This window comes from Manis javanica, chromosome 13 (assembly GCF_040802235.1).
Source record: "Manis javanica isolate MJ-LG chromosome 13, MJ_LKY, whole genome shotgun sequence".
Taxonomy (NCBI): Eukaryota; Metazoa; Chordata; class Mammalia; order Pholidota; family Manidae; genus Manis; species Manis javanica.
In genome coordinates, this window is record NC_133168.1 from 89318226 (window position 1) to 89335121 (window position 16896).

The following is a 16896-nucleotide window of genomic DNA, read 5'->3' on the forward strand; positions in this document are numbered from 1 at the left end:
CAGGTGTGGGGCGGGCAGACATTAAGATCAAGAGGAGGGTGGTGTTGTGTTAGCGATTTCACAGTGAGGGACAGTGTACAGGCATGAAGACAGCAAAAGGAGCCCCACAAAAATTACATCTAAGAAGGGATACCCCTTAAATATAAGGGGTGAGAAGGCACCCTCTGTGCGAGGGATCAGCTAATGGCCAAGACATGTGGGGGACACAAGGAGCCTACACCCCCAGCAGCCACTCTCAGGTGGTTAGAGACGGATGTTACTGGGGGCAGAGGCCCAGAGCTCCCTGGCCATGGTGTGCCCCCATCCCGCCCTTGACCCTCCTCAGGGGCCGCGGGAGAACCCCGAACCCGGCCGTTCCAACATGCTAGGGGCCGACCTCCGACGCCCTCGACGTCGCCTCTCCACGGGTCCCGGCTTGGGCTGGGCTGAGCCTGAGCCCTCCGACCCTGGGGTCCCTTGGCCGTCGCGTCCCACCACACTGCCACTGCTGATCCCTCCGCGGATTTCCATCACCAGAGCTGACAGGTAGGCAAGAGAGGGGGGCCAGGCTGGGAGGTGAGACGGAGGGACAGGGCCAGCTGGGCTGGGTCCAGCCACCAGACCGTTCTGTGCTCTAGGCTCCCTGCATTTGCAAAACTAGCTGAAACTGGAGCCTGGTGGGTCAGACATCCCTCCCGCACCCCTTACAGCCTCAAGAAACCCCTTCTTCCATTATGCAGCTGCCTGAGTCAGTAAGGGGAGGGAATGCAGAAAGGGTGGCAACTCTTGAAGTCCTCAGTGATACTCCCACATTCAGAGAGCTCCCACAGGCTAGGGAGTGAGCCTCCCGCCAGGCTGCTGTGTGCCTCTATTTCCCCCTGAGAGGAGGCAGTTTCTTCCAGGCCTTAAAGGGGATGGTAGGATCCTGAAGGAGGTCTGGACGGGCATTTTTTTTTCTCCTAGGGATATGTGAGAGCTATCTGTGACTCCCAGCTTCACACTGCACTTTCTTGATCTTTCTCATCTGGGGTCTTCTGGGGGCACTTCAGTCCCATCTTGGCCCAAAGATGAGTTTGAAAGCTGGTCAGCTGAGCTGGTTCCAACTGCCTGCCAGGCCCCTACCCGCCCCAATGCCACCCCCTCTCCACACACACACCATCCTCCCCAAGCCACTATTGTTTGCATCCTCAAGCTCCCCACCCCCTTATCTACTCAGCTGGTCTCTCTGCTTGGGTCATGGTACCATGGTTCATCTGCAGGTGGGGGCTGGAGATGACTGTCATCCCTGCTCGAGTGGTCTAATTACTCCCCACACACACACACCCCGCACCAAGAAAAAAACAAAACTAGCTTTTTTCGGGTTCAGGTTCAGCCTGATCCATCCCATAGCTCCTACTACCTACTACCTTCCTGCTGCAATTCCTGCTGTGGCCTGACCCCCACCCAGCATCCCACACACTACCCTCCCAGAGCGCTGCTCAACGCTCCAGCCCTGACGCCCCTACAATTTGGCGCAGCCCAGGCTCCTCAAATGATCTGGGGAAGACCCACAAGCCCTTGCCTGCCCCTTAAAGCCGTTTACTTGGGGGAATGTTCTCAGGGGGGAGGGTCCCTGAGAGAAGTGGGGGGACACAGTCCTGGCCTTTGGGATACCCGGCATCTGCTGGTGGGGGGCTGTCGATTCTTGCTCAACGCTCACCCACACGCTGAGCCCCCTCTGGCAGGAAGAAAAGCGGCGGTGAGGGTTGGATACCAGAATTTTGTGGGGTGGGGGGAATTCGTTTTTTTTTTCTTTCTGTTTTTCTTTTTTAAAGAACAGTGCAGGGGTTGGGGGGAGGGTGGTGGCAGGCTGCAGGGCCTGCCCCAGGGAGCCCGTAAGGGGGGCGCACGGGGGCAGGGGCCTCGTTCTGCGAACGTGCTCCCGAGCGGGTTAGTGTCCGAGAGCTCAGCAGTCCTGGAGGTGGGGCCTTAAGGCCAGTGCGCTCTCCCTATGGGGCCACCATCAGGGCTTGGCCGGGGCCGGGGCGGGTATGAGGGGGGCGCTCGGATGCCGCTCGCTCTCTGCTCGGTGGCTCGGCGCGGCGCTGGGGGAGGCGGGAGCGTGAGTCACGGCGACTCCCGATTTAGGTGCCGGAAGGGGGGCTCTGCTGGTTGGGGCTGCGGGGAGGAGGCGCGGCTGTTTACTCGCCTGAAAAGGGCACGGGGATGCGTCCCGCGGCTGCCGACGACCTGCCTCAGTTTACCTCTGCAGAATCTTTTTACAAAAGGCGGTGATACACAGAGCGGTGGGAGGGTAGCCAGGGTATCAGACACCTGGTGTTCTGGATCTGCACGGAACCAAAAGAACACACCCCAGAAAAAATCTAAAGCGGCCCCAGGCCGACAGTACACACACACCAACGCACACAGACTCCCTTAGACACCACAAACAACAGAGGCTGAAACGCGTGCACAACTCCACAAGCACGGACCGGCCACAATACACACGTAAACGCGTGGGTACACAAACAGCCCCAGGCCACCCAAACAGACCCCACAGAGGCGCACACCCTCCAAACAGGCAGCACGCGTGCGCCCACATCCTTCACCCACAGACCCACACAGATACACATCAGCGAAATCCAGAGAATCAGGAAGACCGCAGCAGCCAACCACGTGCGCAAACACACTTCCAGCCGACACCCAAAACACAGACAACCCTCGGAAGGGGCCACGTGCGCGCACGTCCCGCCCTGGGCACACACCATCTCCATCTTCCGACCCACCAACGAGATTCCCCGAACACAGCCGCTGCCCGCTGCAGGGACAGCGTCCGTGGCGCAGGGACCACTCCCCACGCGCTCCCCATGGCCAGGGGTAGCGGCGAGGACAAGCCAGCACCCGACTCCGCCCTCGCCATGATGGACGGACTGACTGACATAGCGGCAACCAGTCGGGTGTCGTCTTCCCGTTCGAATTAACCGTTTAACTCCTTAGATCCCGTGCACTCCGCGGCCAGAGTGGGCGCTCTAGAGAGAGCCGAGTTCCGGCGCCCCCTCCCCTCCGGGAGCGGGGTTCTGCGTGGGCGGGGAGGGGGCCCCCCTCCTTGGGTGGCTGCCCCCCACTGGCCCGGACGGAGGAGGAGGGGGGCGGCGCTGACAGCCGCGCCGGGCAGGGGGCGGGGAGGGGCGGGACGGGGCGGAGGAGCCGGGGCTGGCGCCGAGCGGGGCTCCGAGCGCGGAGAGCGCTGCCCAGCACGGAGCAGAGCGCTAGGTGCCGACGGGAAGCCTCGGCGCCGGGCCCGGGGGCGATCGGCCCGTAGCGCCCCCGGGTCTGTCCCCGGGGCGCCATGGCCCCACAGAGGCCGGGCGCACCCGAGGGGCCCTGGACGCGGCGTCGGCCCGCGCGTAGCTGAGCAGGGTGCAGTTCAGAGACCAGGGCTCCCTGAGGCGCAGGTAGGGGCCGCGCCATGGAGCCCCCGGCCGTCCCCTCGGAGAGGAGCCTGTCTCTGTCTCTCCCTGGACCTCGGGAGGGCCAGGCCACCCTAAAGCCGCCTCCACAGCACCTGTGGCGGCAGCCGCGGACCCCCATCCGTATCCAGCAGCGCGGCTACTCGGACAGCGCGGAGCGCGCCGAGCCCGAGCGGCATCCACACCGACCCATAGAGCGCGCCGACGCCGTGGACACCGGCGACCGGCCCGGCCTGCGTACGTCCCGCATGTCCTGGCCCTCGTCCTTCCACGGCACCGGCAGCGGCGGCGCGGGCGGAGGCAGCTGCAGGCGGTAAGACTCCGGGCGGCGGATGCGCGCGGAGCGGATAGGCGCGCAGAGGACGAATATCGCCCCCCTGGCCGCAGGGGGCGCTGTGATGCGGGTGGGGTCAGTGTGACTGGCGGGGGTGGGGTGGGGGAAGTTCTACTGCGGGGGCGTCCGGGGCCTGGTCCCCGGTGGTGCACTGTCCAAGAGGCTTACTACTGAAGCCGGTCCTGGAGTCGATCTAGGGGTCGCCATGCTCCTTGTGGTTATAAAGGGGGTCTTGGCTGAGGGCTGCCGCTTTAGAGATCTATATCCTTAGTGAGTGACAATGCAGGACAGTGGCTAGGCTGGGTACTTCCCTGCAAGGGGCTGTACTGAAAGCTGGATTCACTGTATTTGGGGAGGTCCGAGGAGCACTCTATAGGGGGGGCCTGCAAGGACCACGGTGTTTCCTCCAGAGCCTTGTTTCTTCTAGGCTGAGGAGTTGTTAGGGTTTAGGGAGTGGCAGACCGTTTGGGATGGAGGTGGGGGGGGGGCGTTTGTGCGCTCACCCTGCAGCACCTGGGGTCAGAAATCCAGAGGGGTCTCTTGGGGGCACACGGCGTTGGCGGCCTGTGTGCTGGGTTGGAGTCCCCTCTCCAGGCAGGAGTGTTGGGGTTCAAGAGCTGCCTAGAGGGAGGGAACAGTGCCCAGGGGGTATACAGCCCTAGTGCTGGGTGTGGGAGTCCCTGCCTTCCTGAGGGGATAGTGATGGTTAGGAGCAAGTCCAGCCGGCTCTGAAAGCAGCCTGCACTGGCCTGAGTGTGCCGCAGCTGTTGGGCTCTGTCCAGCTGTGGGGGGTCCGTCCAGCTGTGGCTGCCTTAGCTGTTTGCTCTGCCTGGGCTTCCGGGTCCTGTCACGATGGCAGTGGGACTGTGTGTGATCTGAGGCAGGGAGTGAGACAGCATGACTGTGTGTACTTCCAGGAAAATAGTTGTGACATGGTGACTGTGTGCTCCCAGCACAGTGAGGCTTTTGTGCTTCAGGGACACCGTGATTGTGACAGTGTGTGTGCTCCCAGGATTGTGGTTATGTGACTGTGCATCTGGGACAGGATTGTGACAGTGACTTTGGGTGCTCCTGGCATGCAGTGATTTTGCAGGGTGACTCTGTGTGCCTCCGGAACAGTGACTGTGACAGCGTTGACTGTGTGCCACTGGAATACTGACTGGCAGTATGGCTGTATGTGCTCTCAGGACATTGTGTGTGCCCCTGGGAGGCTGTGATTGTAACAGTGACTGTGTGTGCTCCTAGGACACTGTGTGTTCCCAGCACATGCAGTGATGGCAGTACTGTGATGTGTACACTCCAGGACAGTGTGACTGTGTCAGCGGGACCGTCTGTGTTCCCTGGGACACTGACTGAGACACTGTGAGGGCTCTAGGCTATGTGTGTGCCCACTGTCCGGAGTCAGTGCTCTGACTTTTGGGGTGTGTTCTCGCCTGCTTGGTGTGCTGTGCTCCAACCCCTTCTAAATGTACCTGCTCTGGTGGTGCTCAGGATCTGATTTTGTGTGCTCCAGTGACATGTGCGACTGGCTGCTTTGACTGTGGGCTGTGCTGGCCCCCATGGGTGCCTCTCTGCTCGGAGCATCACCAAGGCTTTCTCACTCCTGGAGTTCCCAGGGGAGGCCCTGCTAGGCAATGACTCTACCATTCTAGCTCTCTCTGGGGACGACCAGCAGGCCCCCCAGGCCCCCAGGCGCCCCCCCCCCCACCTCCATTCAGGGCATATCCAGTCCAGCATCCCTCCCCCGCCAGGGAGGGAGTGTCATGGGCCCAGCACACATGGCGTGCTATTTCCCAAGAGACCTGGAAAGACGCTTAAGGAAAACAAGCTGGAATCAACAGGAAATGCCGAGACGGGGGCAGTGCGCCAAACTGGTGCAGGCCACTGTCCTGGGAGACTGAGGCGGGGGTGCGGCGCAGTAGGAACTGGGCCCTATTTCCTTTTATGCCCCAGGGATTCCCCTACCCTGTTCTCTAGAGTGCTGATGCTCAGGGGACAGTGGCTGCGTGCTGATAATCATCATTAGCTTAGTGGTATCCATCTCATAATGGCTCACTCTTGGGCTCCACGCCAGGAACTTTACCCCAAGTCGTCATTCCCGGTGCCCCAGGAGATTAGATAGATAGGGAAACTGAGGCCCAGAGGGACAAAGCCCCTTCTCTTTCTTGCCCAAGCTTGTACAATCAGGATATGGCAGCGCTGCCATTCCAGTACAGGTCTGTCTGATGCCTGTGTGTCCTAGCACAAATGTTGGATGCAAAAATGTTCTGCCCTCTCTGAGCCTCAGTTTCCCCATCTGAAAAGTGGGGTTCTTACAGGCATTGCCTGGCAAGGGTCAGTTTGAGAGTTCTGTGAGATTGGGGATGTGTTCAGGACTACATACAGTGAATGTGCAGTAGAGTCACTCAGGGACCAGGACTCAGGGAAGAGAAGGTGGGGCCTGGGTCGACCCTCCTTTTCCAGGGTGGGGAATAAAAACAGGAACCTCCACCACATCCCGGCAGCAGGTCAGGTTTCTGTTTCACTGTGGGGCCTGTATAGCGTACTCCAGTGGCTGTGGTGGGAGGGAGGGCATTGGTGCCAGCATCCTCCCCTTAACCCAGGGCAGAGAGAGAAAGGGGGAACTGAGAGGGCCTCCAGTGGGAACTTCTCTCTTTTGCATGGGCATCCCGCCGGCCAGAAAGCTGCTCCAGAAAGGGGGTTCTGCCACTACCCACCTTGCAGTCCGCGCGGTAACCAAAAACAGGGTCCACACTTGAACCACAGAAAACACTCTCCCCCTCTCAGAGTGTACTGTTCCCCATCTGAGATGGCATCCACAACCCCCTCCAGACCTGGGGATGGATGAGCCCGCGCTCCTGGCGCCCTGTTGGGGTGAGTCATGGCACCACCACGATCTGTCAAGAGGCAGATGGAGAAAAAGAACTGGTGGTGATGGTTGGGGTGGGGGTACTTGCCTGAATTGGGGGCGGGGCCAACGTACCGACCCCCAAAACTCTCCCCACCGAGGGGGACACTGCCTGGCCCCAGGAGGGCGTGGAGGCAGCCAGACTGGGGTCTCTCCCTGGCCTCTGGGCACAGTCTCCTGCTTGGGTCCTCGCCTCCACGTGTTCATGGCGCTCCCAATCCCTGGATGTGTTTTGGGAGCGGGTCTCTGCTCGTGCCCCGCCCTCCGCGCGCCCTCTGCTGGGCGACGACAAAGGAACAGGCTGAGTGTGCGCTCCGAGTCCGGACACGCCCCCGGGACTCTGGTCCCCACGCAGAGCAAAGTCGCTGCCGTCGCCACTATCGCGGCGTCCCGTATCATTATTTCATGTTTATCGAACGTCTCGGAGAGCGGGCGCCAGTCCGGCCGACCGCAGGCTGCGGGTGAGGCCCTCGCCCTGCCTGAGTTGGAACCAGGCCGCTACCCCCATCCTCCGCCTCCAGCCGAGCGCGGTGGAGGCGGCCGCCTGGCGGATGGAGAGGAACTTGGCGGAAAAGTTGCGGACGCTGAGTTCCCGTCTCACCTCCGCGCCCTTGCCCAGGCGGATACCCTTGCCGGGGCCTCCCAACACCAACTTGCGTTTTCAATGTCCAGTATCTTTGGCTTTCCATTCCTGCCGAGGAAAGAGACCAAGTTGATGCCGGGGTTCCTGTTCACGAAGCCGAAGAATGAGCTTCACGAACAGTCAAGGTAGGAGAGCAAGGAACAGGCTTTTATTTAGAGATAAAGTGAAAGGACAGAGCACCTGGCTCACGCTAGGAGGGGACAAAAGAGTGCATTGTCTAGGGGTTTTATAGGCAGATGAGGATTTTTCCAGAACATGAAAAAAGCTTAGGGGTGTGGACTTACTAAGTGGTCCTAGTATATTTACAAGTAACTTGACACAAGTAACTCCTGCTCTGTTGATTTCTCCCTGAGATACCAGCATCTTAGTCCCGGGGCATAGGCAACAAGGCCACCTGCTCAGCCCCCAAGGTAGGCTGAGGCCTTGTTTGCTAAAGAGTAAGTTAAGTGCAATCTTATCTTTAAGGTGGAATCCTTCTTGCCTTTTACTGTGTTATGGCTGGGCCTGCGGCTCAATTAGTTTGCCCAATTTGCAAAGTCACCTCATTAGATCTGAAGGAGGAAAGACAGCACATAGGTCTGGGCCTTTTAGCAGGCTAAAGTGAATCTTACACATGATTATAAATAATTAGCTTAAAATAAACATGTGCTACTCTTCTTTGTCTGGGGTACACCGACTGATCTCACTGAAGAATGACTAGAGCTTAATGTTTAACACAGAGTTTTGGTAGGGGGGTTTCCTTACATGTAGTTACATTGCTCTGACTGCAAATATCCTGCTTTGCTTTTCCCGGAGGCCCTCACCCTACTCTGACTACACCCGCGGTCCCTGTCTCAAAGTGACTTGCCCACCGTCATAGAGCAGAACTGGGATTACAACCAGGTCTGCTGGACTCCAGACTAGTGGGCGAGATTCAGATTGCAGCCCTGCCCGCTGACTCGCTGTGTGAACTGGGTCAGTGATCTGCCTCCTGCGCCTCCCTTTCCCCATCGGTAAACCAGGGCTGAATACCATCTGCCCACCCCCATAGTTGTGGTAAGGCCGAGATGGCTGACGTTGGGCTAGGCAGCCAGGAGCTGGTGTTTTGAGAACTGCGCTTCCTTAAAATGACATCAGTAGAGAGAAAGAGGGTGTTCTCCAATCCGTCCCCCAAACCACAAACTTGGGTCCTGGCTGCCAGAGTGCCCCCCCTCTCACCAGTAACAGATTGACTGCAATCTCTTCAATTGCAGGGTTGCAGGAAATTAGGGTTTCGACATGGGGGAACTGCAGATTGGCAGGGTAAGGATGGAGTTTAGGTGGCGGGCGCATATCTAAACCCACTGGTAAAAGCTCAAAGTCCGGAGCCTTTGCCCTGGACTTGCTGTGTGACCTTGAGAAATGATTTCACCTGTCTGAGCCTCAGTTTCTGCATCTGTAACAGGGCCATTTGTTCCACAAACACTCACTGGGCATCTTCAGGTTCTGATAAAGAATGAAACAAACCCAGTCTCTGCCATTCTGGAGTTCTCAGACTAGTGGGTGAGGAAGAAATAGCAAGTAAAGGAATATGATAATTCCAGATGGTGATGTGGGACGTGGAGAAAAGAGGGGCCCTGGGGTCAGGAAAGGCCTCTTTGAACAGGTGACATTTCAGCAGAGACCTAAATGAAGTGGGAGAAGACACTAAGTGAGCCTAAGGGAAGAGGATAACAAGCAGAGGGAATAGCCAGTGCAAAGGTCCTGAGGTAGGAATGTGTCCGATGTGTTGGAGGAAGAGTGTGGCTGAGGCAGAGTGCAAAAGGGGTGAGTAGGAGAAAATGAGGCAGGGAGGTGACCCCCAGCTCAGGTAGGGCTTCCAGGGTCGTGGTGAGGGTTGAATGTAGATTTCAGTTTACATCTGACTTCCTAGGAAGGACACAGGTCACTAGGCTGGAAAGAAGCTGAACTGTGCAGGGCCTGTGTCAACCAGTACTTAAAATCCCAGTCTCTGCAGCTAGACAAGTGGACCCATAATCCGACTGTGTTCCTTCCAGGCTGGGTGACCCTGGGCAAGTCACTTTATGAATGCATATTCTTTCTGTTTGTACCTGGACAAGGGGTCCTCGTAACCAGGGCATGGGTCTCAGTGGGCTTAAAGCAAGAGTTCTCACCTGGGAGCAGTTGTGCCCCCCAAGGGATATGTAGCAATGGCTGGAGACATTTCAGTTGTCATGTCTAAGTGGATGCTGCTGGCAAATAGTGGGGAGAGGCCAGGGATTCTCTCTCCTGCTACTAACAGCATAGGATTACCTTCTGAGATAAAGGATTATTCAGTGCCAAATATCAATAGTGTCAAGGTTGGGAAACCTGGCATTCCTGATGAGTTGATATCACCTCCAAGGGAGTAAAAATTGGTTCTTGAAAATCTTCCTTTAATGTGTAAAGCCCAAGTATACACATGGTACATAAGTAGTTACACAGCTTATCAGTGGCATTAACATTTCATGGAAGAGGCAATTGAGGGGGAAATGTCGGAACAGGCTACTCTCTAGGAAGGCAGTAATGAAATACAAGCATACCTCACCTTATTGTGCTTCACTTTATTCCACTTCAAAGATACTGTATTCCTAAAATTGAAGATGTGTGGCAATCTTGCCTCAAACAAGTCTATTGGTGCTATTTTTCCAACAGCATTTGCTCCCTTTGTGTCTGTCACATTTTGGTAATTCTCACAGTTTTTCAGACTTTTTCATTATCATTATATTCATCATGGTGATCTGTGATCAGTGATCTTTGATGTTACTATTGTAATTGTTTTGGGGAGCCAGAATATACAATGGCCCATATACAATGGTGAACTTAATAAATGTGTATGTTGTGGCTGCTCCACTGGTTGCTTCTTATGGATGAGCAAAGAAAGTGATTTCTTGAGATGGAATCTACTTCTGTTGAAGTTTCTGTGAAGAGATGACAAGCAGAGGAACTAGCCAGTGCAAATGTCCTGAGGTAGAATTGTGTCTGATGTGTTGGAGGAAGAGTGTGGCTGGGGCAGAGTGCGGAAGGGGGTGAGTAGGAGGAAATGAGGCAGGGAGGTGACCCAGAAGCTCAGGTAGGGCCATGTTGAAATTATGACAATGGATTTAGAATATTACATGAACTTAGTTGATAAAGCAGTGGCAAGGTTTCAGAGGATTGACTCTAATTTTGAAAGAAATTCTACTGTGGGCAAAATGCTATCAAACAGCATCACACGCTACAGAGAAATAATTCATGAAAGGACGGGTCCATCAATGTGGCAAATTTCACTGCTGCCTTACTTTAAGAAATTGCCACAGCCACCCCCAGCCTTCAGCCACCACCTCCCTGATCAGTCCAGCAACCGTCAGCATCAAGGCAAGACCCTCCACCTGCAAAAAGTTTATGACTTGCTGAAATCTCAGATAATGGTTAGCATGTTTTTAGCAACAAAGTAGTTTTAAATTAAGGTACATACACTTTTTTAGACATAATGATATTACACACTTAATAGACTACAGTATAGTATAAACAATTTTTATATGCATTGGAAAACTAGCACATTCATTTGATTTGCTTTACTGTGATATTTACTAAATTGTGATGGTCTGGAACCAAGCCCACAGTATCTCTGAAGTATGCCTGTAGAGGGTGGCAAGCATTGGTCCAGGGCCTGGTTCAGCCACTCATTGGCTGTGTGATCTTGAACAGGTTGTTTCTCTCCAAGACTTGGGTTTCCCAGCTGTAAAATGGGGACAACAATAGTATCACAGTGCAGGTGTTCTGTGAGCATTAAATGAGATCATAGCTAGAGGCACTGAATGCACAGGAAGCATTCTGAGCTTAGCTACCACCACCACCACAACCACCACCATCATCATCCGCATCTTCTGGCTAGTACAGTCAGTGGCTTGCACATTATGAGCGCTCCATAAATGTTTTGTCAAATAATAACAATTGTAGGTAACATTCAGAGAGTGCTTTCTACGTCCAGTTTTACGAACCTTTGACACGTCCATCAATGAGGTGCATGGTATTATTATACCCATTTTACAGGTGGGAAAGCCAAGGCTCAATGAAATGTACTGATTGGTCCAAGGTCAAATGACTAAGAAGTCACAGAGGCCAGACTCAAGCCTAGGCCACTCAACTCTGGACCCCAGGACATCGGGGCCAACAGTAGAGAGAGAAAGGTATTCACAGGCTGACAGTTCAAGAATGTTCATCTGATTCTTATCTATAAAAGGATGTGTCCCCCCTGACAGAGTCACAGTGGGTGGGCATACAGAGCCATCCCTGGAGAATCCAAAGTCTCCATCTGTGTATGTTGTTATGCTGAGGGGAGGCTGGGTTCTTGGGGCCACCTTGTGAGTTGTGGGGGCCTCAAATCTAAGAGATGCCTCAGAGATTCTAAGGAGTGACAGGACTTGGGGGAGTCTTAGGTGTGTCTAGGAGTTGTGAGTGCACTCGGAGCTTCTAGGGATACCTCAGTTATAAAGCATGTCTCAAGCTGTGGGGGCTTTCTGGGGGTGTCCCTAAGGATTATGGGTGCATGTTGGAGAGACTAAAGTTGTATATATCTTTGGAGTTGTGGAGGAATCTGGTTGTGCCCGTGGGGCCTGTGGGGCACTCCAGGATTTTGGTGGCATCTCCATGGTTATGGGGGAACCCCCTGAGTCTGAAGGCACCCCTGAGGTTATATTGGGGTTCCCGCAATTTGTGTGGACATCTCAGGGATGTGTGGAGCCCCTCAGGGATTTGGGGACATCCGAGGAACTGGGAGCATTCCTGGGGTCTGTAAGGGACCCCAGGATTTAGGGGACTCTCATGTGGTCTGTGGGGATGCTCTGTGTGGGGAATTCTAGGGGTGCCTCTGGGGGTCTCCGCATGACTTATGGGTGTTGGGAGGGTCCTCTAGGGAATTTGGGGGACATCTGTGCAAGCATGGTGGTGGTCCTGGGATCTGAAGGAATTTCATGGGCTCAGAGCATCCCTGGCATTTGTGGGTGCATCCGGGGATTCTTGGGGTTTGTGGGGGATGTCTCAGTAATAATACAGATACTACAAGGGGACATCTGGGGAGCTATGGGAGTGTCCTGGAGTCTATGGGGTCCTCTCAGAGCACCTCTAGGTTTTAGTGGGGAACCCAAGGATTTGGGGGGTACTTCTGGGTTTTGTAAGAACATTGAAGGTATAGTGGCCCTCTGTGGGATTTTGGGGGACGTCTGAGGAACTTTGGGGTCGCCCCTGAAGTCTGTGGGGCATCTCAACACCACGGGGGCACCTCAGGTGTTTGTAAAGACGCTTCTGGTGGCTGTGAGAGCTGCGGGGGCCCTTTGGGGTGCGAGCGCCCCAGGCCCGCCCCGCCCCAGGGGCGGCCCCAGCGCGAAGCCGGAAGGGCCGAGGCGGCCTGAAGGGGTGGGGCCCGTGGGCCCCAGGACTGGGCGGCCGGCCTGCGCGGGCCGCGCGGGACGGGCAGCGCTGCTTCCCAACGCCCGCCAAGGCGGGGCCGCCCCGCGCCCCTCGCGGTCATGGCGTGGCCGCACGGCCTGGGCCGCATCCCCGAACTGCAACTGGCGGCCTTCCCGGCGGCGGCGGCGGCAGCCGAGGACGAGGCATTCCTGCCCGAGCCCCCGGCCCCGCGCGCACCCCGCCGCCCGCGGTCGCCGCCCTCCTCGCCCGTCTTCTTCGCCAGCCCGTCCCCGACTCTCCGCAGGCGCCTTCGGCTTCTCCGCAGCTTCCAGGACTTTGGCCGCCAGGCGTGTGCCGGGTAAGTGCACGCCAGTGGCCGTGGTCTCGAGTCTGCCCTGGTCAGCCGGGCGCCCCAGGTCTGGGGTTTGTAGCTGACCCTCCCCAGCCTCACTTTTCCTTTTCCGTCACCAGGCTGAGATAAAAATCATCCTTGCCCGGCAGGTTGCCGTGGAGACAGCCGGCAGGGCATGCAGTAAGCGCTCAATAAACACTCCATCCCTCCCACTTCCTGTGCAGACTTGAGGCTGCGGTCAGGCCCTGCGGGGGTGGGGGGTGAGGCCAATCTGCCTGCCACCCAGAGTGATCTGGGGACGTGTGTTGTTAGCCTCAGTCTAGCGGCCTGTGAAACGGGCCAGCGCTGCCCTCTGGGGGTGGCCTTCCAAGCGGCCCGGTGATGTTACCGCGTGCGCCGGGCTCTGAGAACGGCAGTTCCTTTCCTGGCCAGCCCCGGGGAGGGCCGCGGGGGCGGGAAGCCTGGGGGTGAGGAGCCTGGAGGCCACATCCTGTCTGGCTCCCCGGTGTGCGTTTATCTTGGAATTGGAGGTTGGCAGCCCGGAGGTGGGCACGGGCCGGCTCTGGGGGCTTCTCCGAAGCCAGGAGAGGGTCCTCTGCTTCGTCCTCTCTTGCTGCTCTGTCCGCACGCACTTGTCTAGAACGTGGGTCGCGAGACAGACTGCGAGGGGGCACTGCAGTGACAGGGCGCAGGCCCAGCGTCGGGATTCAGGGAGGCCTGGGGCAGGGAGAGAAGGGTAAGAGGGGTGGCGGCCTCTGGGGGCCTCGCGTGGGGTCGGGTGTGTGTGTGGTGGGGGAATCCGTGCCTCTCTCTGGGTTTCTCGTCCTGTCTGTCCTTTTCTGCATCCCCTACAGGCCCCCTGCCCCACCTTCCCCCCATCGGTCGTCCCTCCCCTGAGTTTTTGTCACTGGACCCCTCAGTCGGCAGGCGAGTCTGGTTCCCTCTGGGGCAGAGACTGTTCAGAGACCTCCAGCTGTCCCAGCTCGACGTCAGGGTCGGGAGAGAGGAGACAGTGCCAGAGGCAAGGGGGGCGGGCCTGGAGCCCGGGAAACCGGAGCTCAGGGGCCCCCTCCAGGCGCTGGGGGAGGAGGGCAGGCGGAAAGTGTGCACAGAGTTCCTCAGGGCCCCAGCGCTGAGGGCACGGGGACGCCTGAGCGCCCGGGGCGGTCCCTGGGGGTGTCACTGGGAGGACAGGTGTGGAGGCGGCGCCCGCAGCTGCGGCAGACACCTTGGGCCGGCTGGGCGAGCAGTGCACGCCACACCGCTGGACGTCCCTTCCCATGCGGCCCCCGACGGCGCCTGGCACCCATGCGCTCTGGTACAGGGCCCCGGGCCCGGCCCCGGCCCCCAGCCCTGGCACTGCCCCCCGTCGGCACTGAGTCGGTGGTCCACTTCTCCTTCAGCGATGAGGACACCTGTTGGCATCCTTCAGGCAGACCTGTCAGGTGGGTGGCTGGTGGCCAGTACCCTCCTTTGCCAAGGGAGGGCTCTGGCTGCTCTGGGGGGAGCCCCAGGCTCCCTTGGGGGGAATCCCCAAAGTGGCTTCCAGGGTCTGCCTGGAACCCTACCCCCTTCCCTGACCCTTAACGTTTGGGTACTGCTGAGGGCTTCCGGCAGGTGGTGGCCCCCAAAATGCATGCAGGGTCCTGCCCCCTTTCTGCCTATCCAAGATGGAATCCCTTCACCCTCTTTGTGCCCCTAAACTTGGGCTTCTGGCACTCACCCTGGCAGTAAATAAGGGTGTCCTGCTTCACCTGGGCTCTGCTCCCAGGCCACTGGACTTGAGCCAGGTCCCTCTAGCTCTGCTCTGCTTGGTGCCTCCAACTTTACTCCCCACCCGCCACTCCCATGCTGGGCCTGCCAGGCTGAAGACCAGTCTGGGGTGGAGGTGGGGAGGAAGGCTCCTGCAGGAACTCCTGGGGGGTATTTAGACTTGGCTGGACAGTGCTGGGGCAGGGTAGTGGCCTTTAGGTTCTCAGAATTCTCAGGGTACACTAACTTTGTTCTTATTGCCACCCACCAGTCTCTTCACACCCCTTAGAAACACACGTGCTTTCCCACATGGGTACAGAATACCCACACACAAGGCATTTGGGGTCACCTGTTTACTATGCTAGGCATGGGGCTCCTCGTGAGGATACACAGAACCCCACAGCTGACCTATGGTCACAGTGACTCAGGGACAGAACAGAGAAGCCCTGGCCTCACACCTCATGGCAACACACACCCAGGTGCCTGATGTCTGGCTGTACTCGGCCACACGCAGGAACACTCCTCATACCAACTCGGGAGTCAGGGCAGTCACAGCATGTGTGTGGCACATGGTCACTCGCACAGAGACTCGCAGACACACAGATACAGACCCTCCTTGCACACCGAGCCCCACCAACAGCTGTGTCACCTGGCACCACGCGCCTGCCTGGCAGACACACGCCAGTGCCCGCCCTCAACCTCCATGTGACCTTCACAACGCAAATGCCAGGCCTCTCCATAAAGGCTGCCTGGCACCTCCTACAAGGAGTCAGGTGGAGTGGGGCAGGGAGCCCGGGGAGATGCCAGGCCTGCCTGGGGAGAGACAGATGCCCAGTGATTCGGCGTGCAGGTTTGTAGCCCAGCTGCTTGGGTTCAAATCCTTCTACTACTAAGTCGCCAGGTTATTCCATCCTTTCTCTGCCTCAGATTCTCTTGACAATGGGACATTAGTGCGGGTCCAAGCATTACACAATGCTGAGCATGTGGTACTCAACAGCAGTCGGCTACTTTTATCGTCATTAGGATTTTTAACAGCTAGAACATGTCGCCTTTCCCGACCACCCTCCCAGTTTGTTTGTTTCCTATAGGCCTCTACAGCAGAACTCTCTGAGGCCTGGATCTATCCCGGGGCCACACAGTCCCTCAGAGGCCCAGTGTGATGCTCAGGGAGCCCAGGTGGGCAGGTCAAGGGGCCCCAAGGGGTGGCCACAGGCAGGTAGCAGTTTCACCTGAGAACACGACCAAGTGGTCAGCCTGTCCAAAGGGGATCCCGGCTAAGTCATTTCTCTTTCGATCAACTGTCCTGATGTATGGCTATGCTGTCAGCACTTGTCAGCTGCCTCCATTCTGGTTTGTGGCTTTGGTTTTCATTGGGACATTGCTGGAGCAGCCTCCAGCCTCACTTTGGGCCACACTGAGCAATAGCAGACCAGGGAGGGGTGACTCCCCACAGCCTCTGTCCAGTTCTGGGGGTAGCTGAGACCCCCCCAACTCTCAGGCTGCAGTTCAACATGCCTAATCCTCATCCTGTCTGCCCTTTTGCGGCCCAGGGGACCTCCCCTGCTGGAGCACAAACAGCAGGACCCTGGGAGCCTCTTCTTCCCATGCCGGTCCCTGGGCTCCTGCTTACGTGAGCTGAGTCCTCAGGGGCTGCAGTATCTGCTTGCAGTGTTAGTCAGGTGCCCTCTGGGGCTGGGTCTCGCCTTCCCTAAACTACGCCTTCAGTCCCAGGGTGAGAGGGGGCTCACTATGTAGGTATGTTCCTCTCCCTGGTGGCACTTGGCAGAGCCCCAAAAATCCAGGCTGGCTTTGGGAAGCAGGATGTGATTCTCAGGCAGTGAAACCACCAACCCCACTGTCCCTCTGTGCCTCAGTCCCTTTGTTGACCTGGAACATTAACAGAACGCAACTCAAGAGTTGGTGAGAGACGTAACTGGGCTCATGTGTATAAAGCACTTTGATAGTGCCAGGCACACAGCAAGTACTTAATAAGTGCCTTATCATCACTGTATACCTAAACGTGTCTAACCTGGTACCTGGACCTGGTACAGAGCAGATGCTCAGTTAAATGGGCATTATCATCAAAGGAGC

General features: G+C 57.2%; 2 protein-coding genes across 3 annotated transcripts in view; one reads left to right on the forward strand and one right to left on the reverse strand.

The window, feature by feature from the left end:
- The first annotated feature begins 3225 nt into the window (after positions 1 to 3225).
- PDE4A (phosphodiesterase 4A) overlaps positions 3226 to 16896 on the forward strand; it is a 39203-nt gene continuing 25532 nt past the window's right edge. The window contains 1 exon segment of the mRNA XM_073220192.1: positions 3226 to 3741. Within this exon segment, the coding sequence (XP_073076293.1) occupies positions 3428 to 3741 (314 nt within the window). The 5' untranslated portion in view covers positions 3226 to 3427.
- LOC118970612 (uncharacterized) overlaps positions 13373 to 16896 on the reverse strand; it is a 108688-nt gene continuing 105164 nt past the window's right edge. For both annotated transcript variants that reach the window (XM_073220195.1, XM_073220196.1), the window contains one exon: positions 13373 to 13770. In XM_073220195.1, coding sequence (XP_073076296.1) covers positions 13373 to 13770 — 398 coding nt within the window. The remainder of the gene's footprint in view (positions 13771 to 16896) is intronic.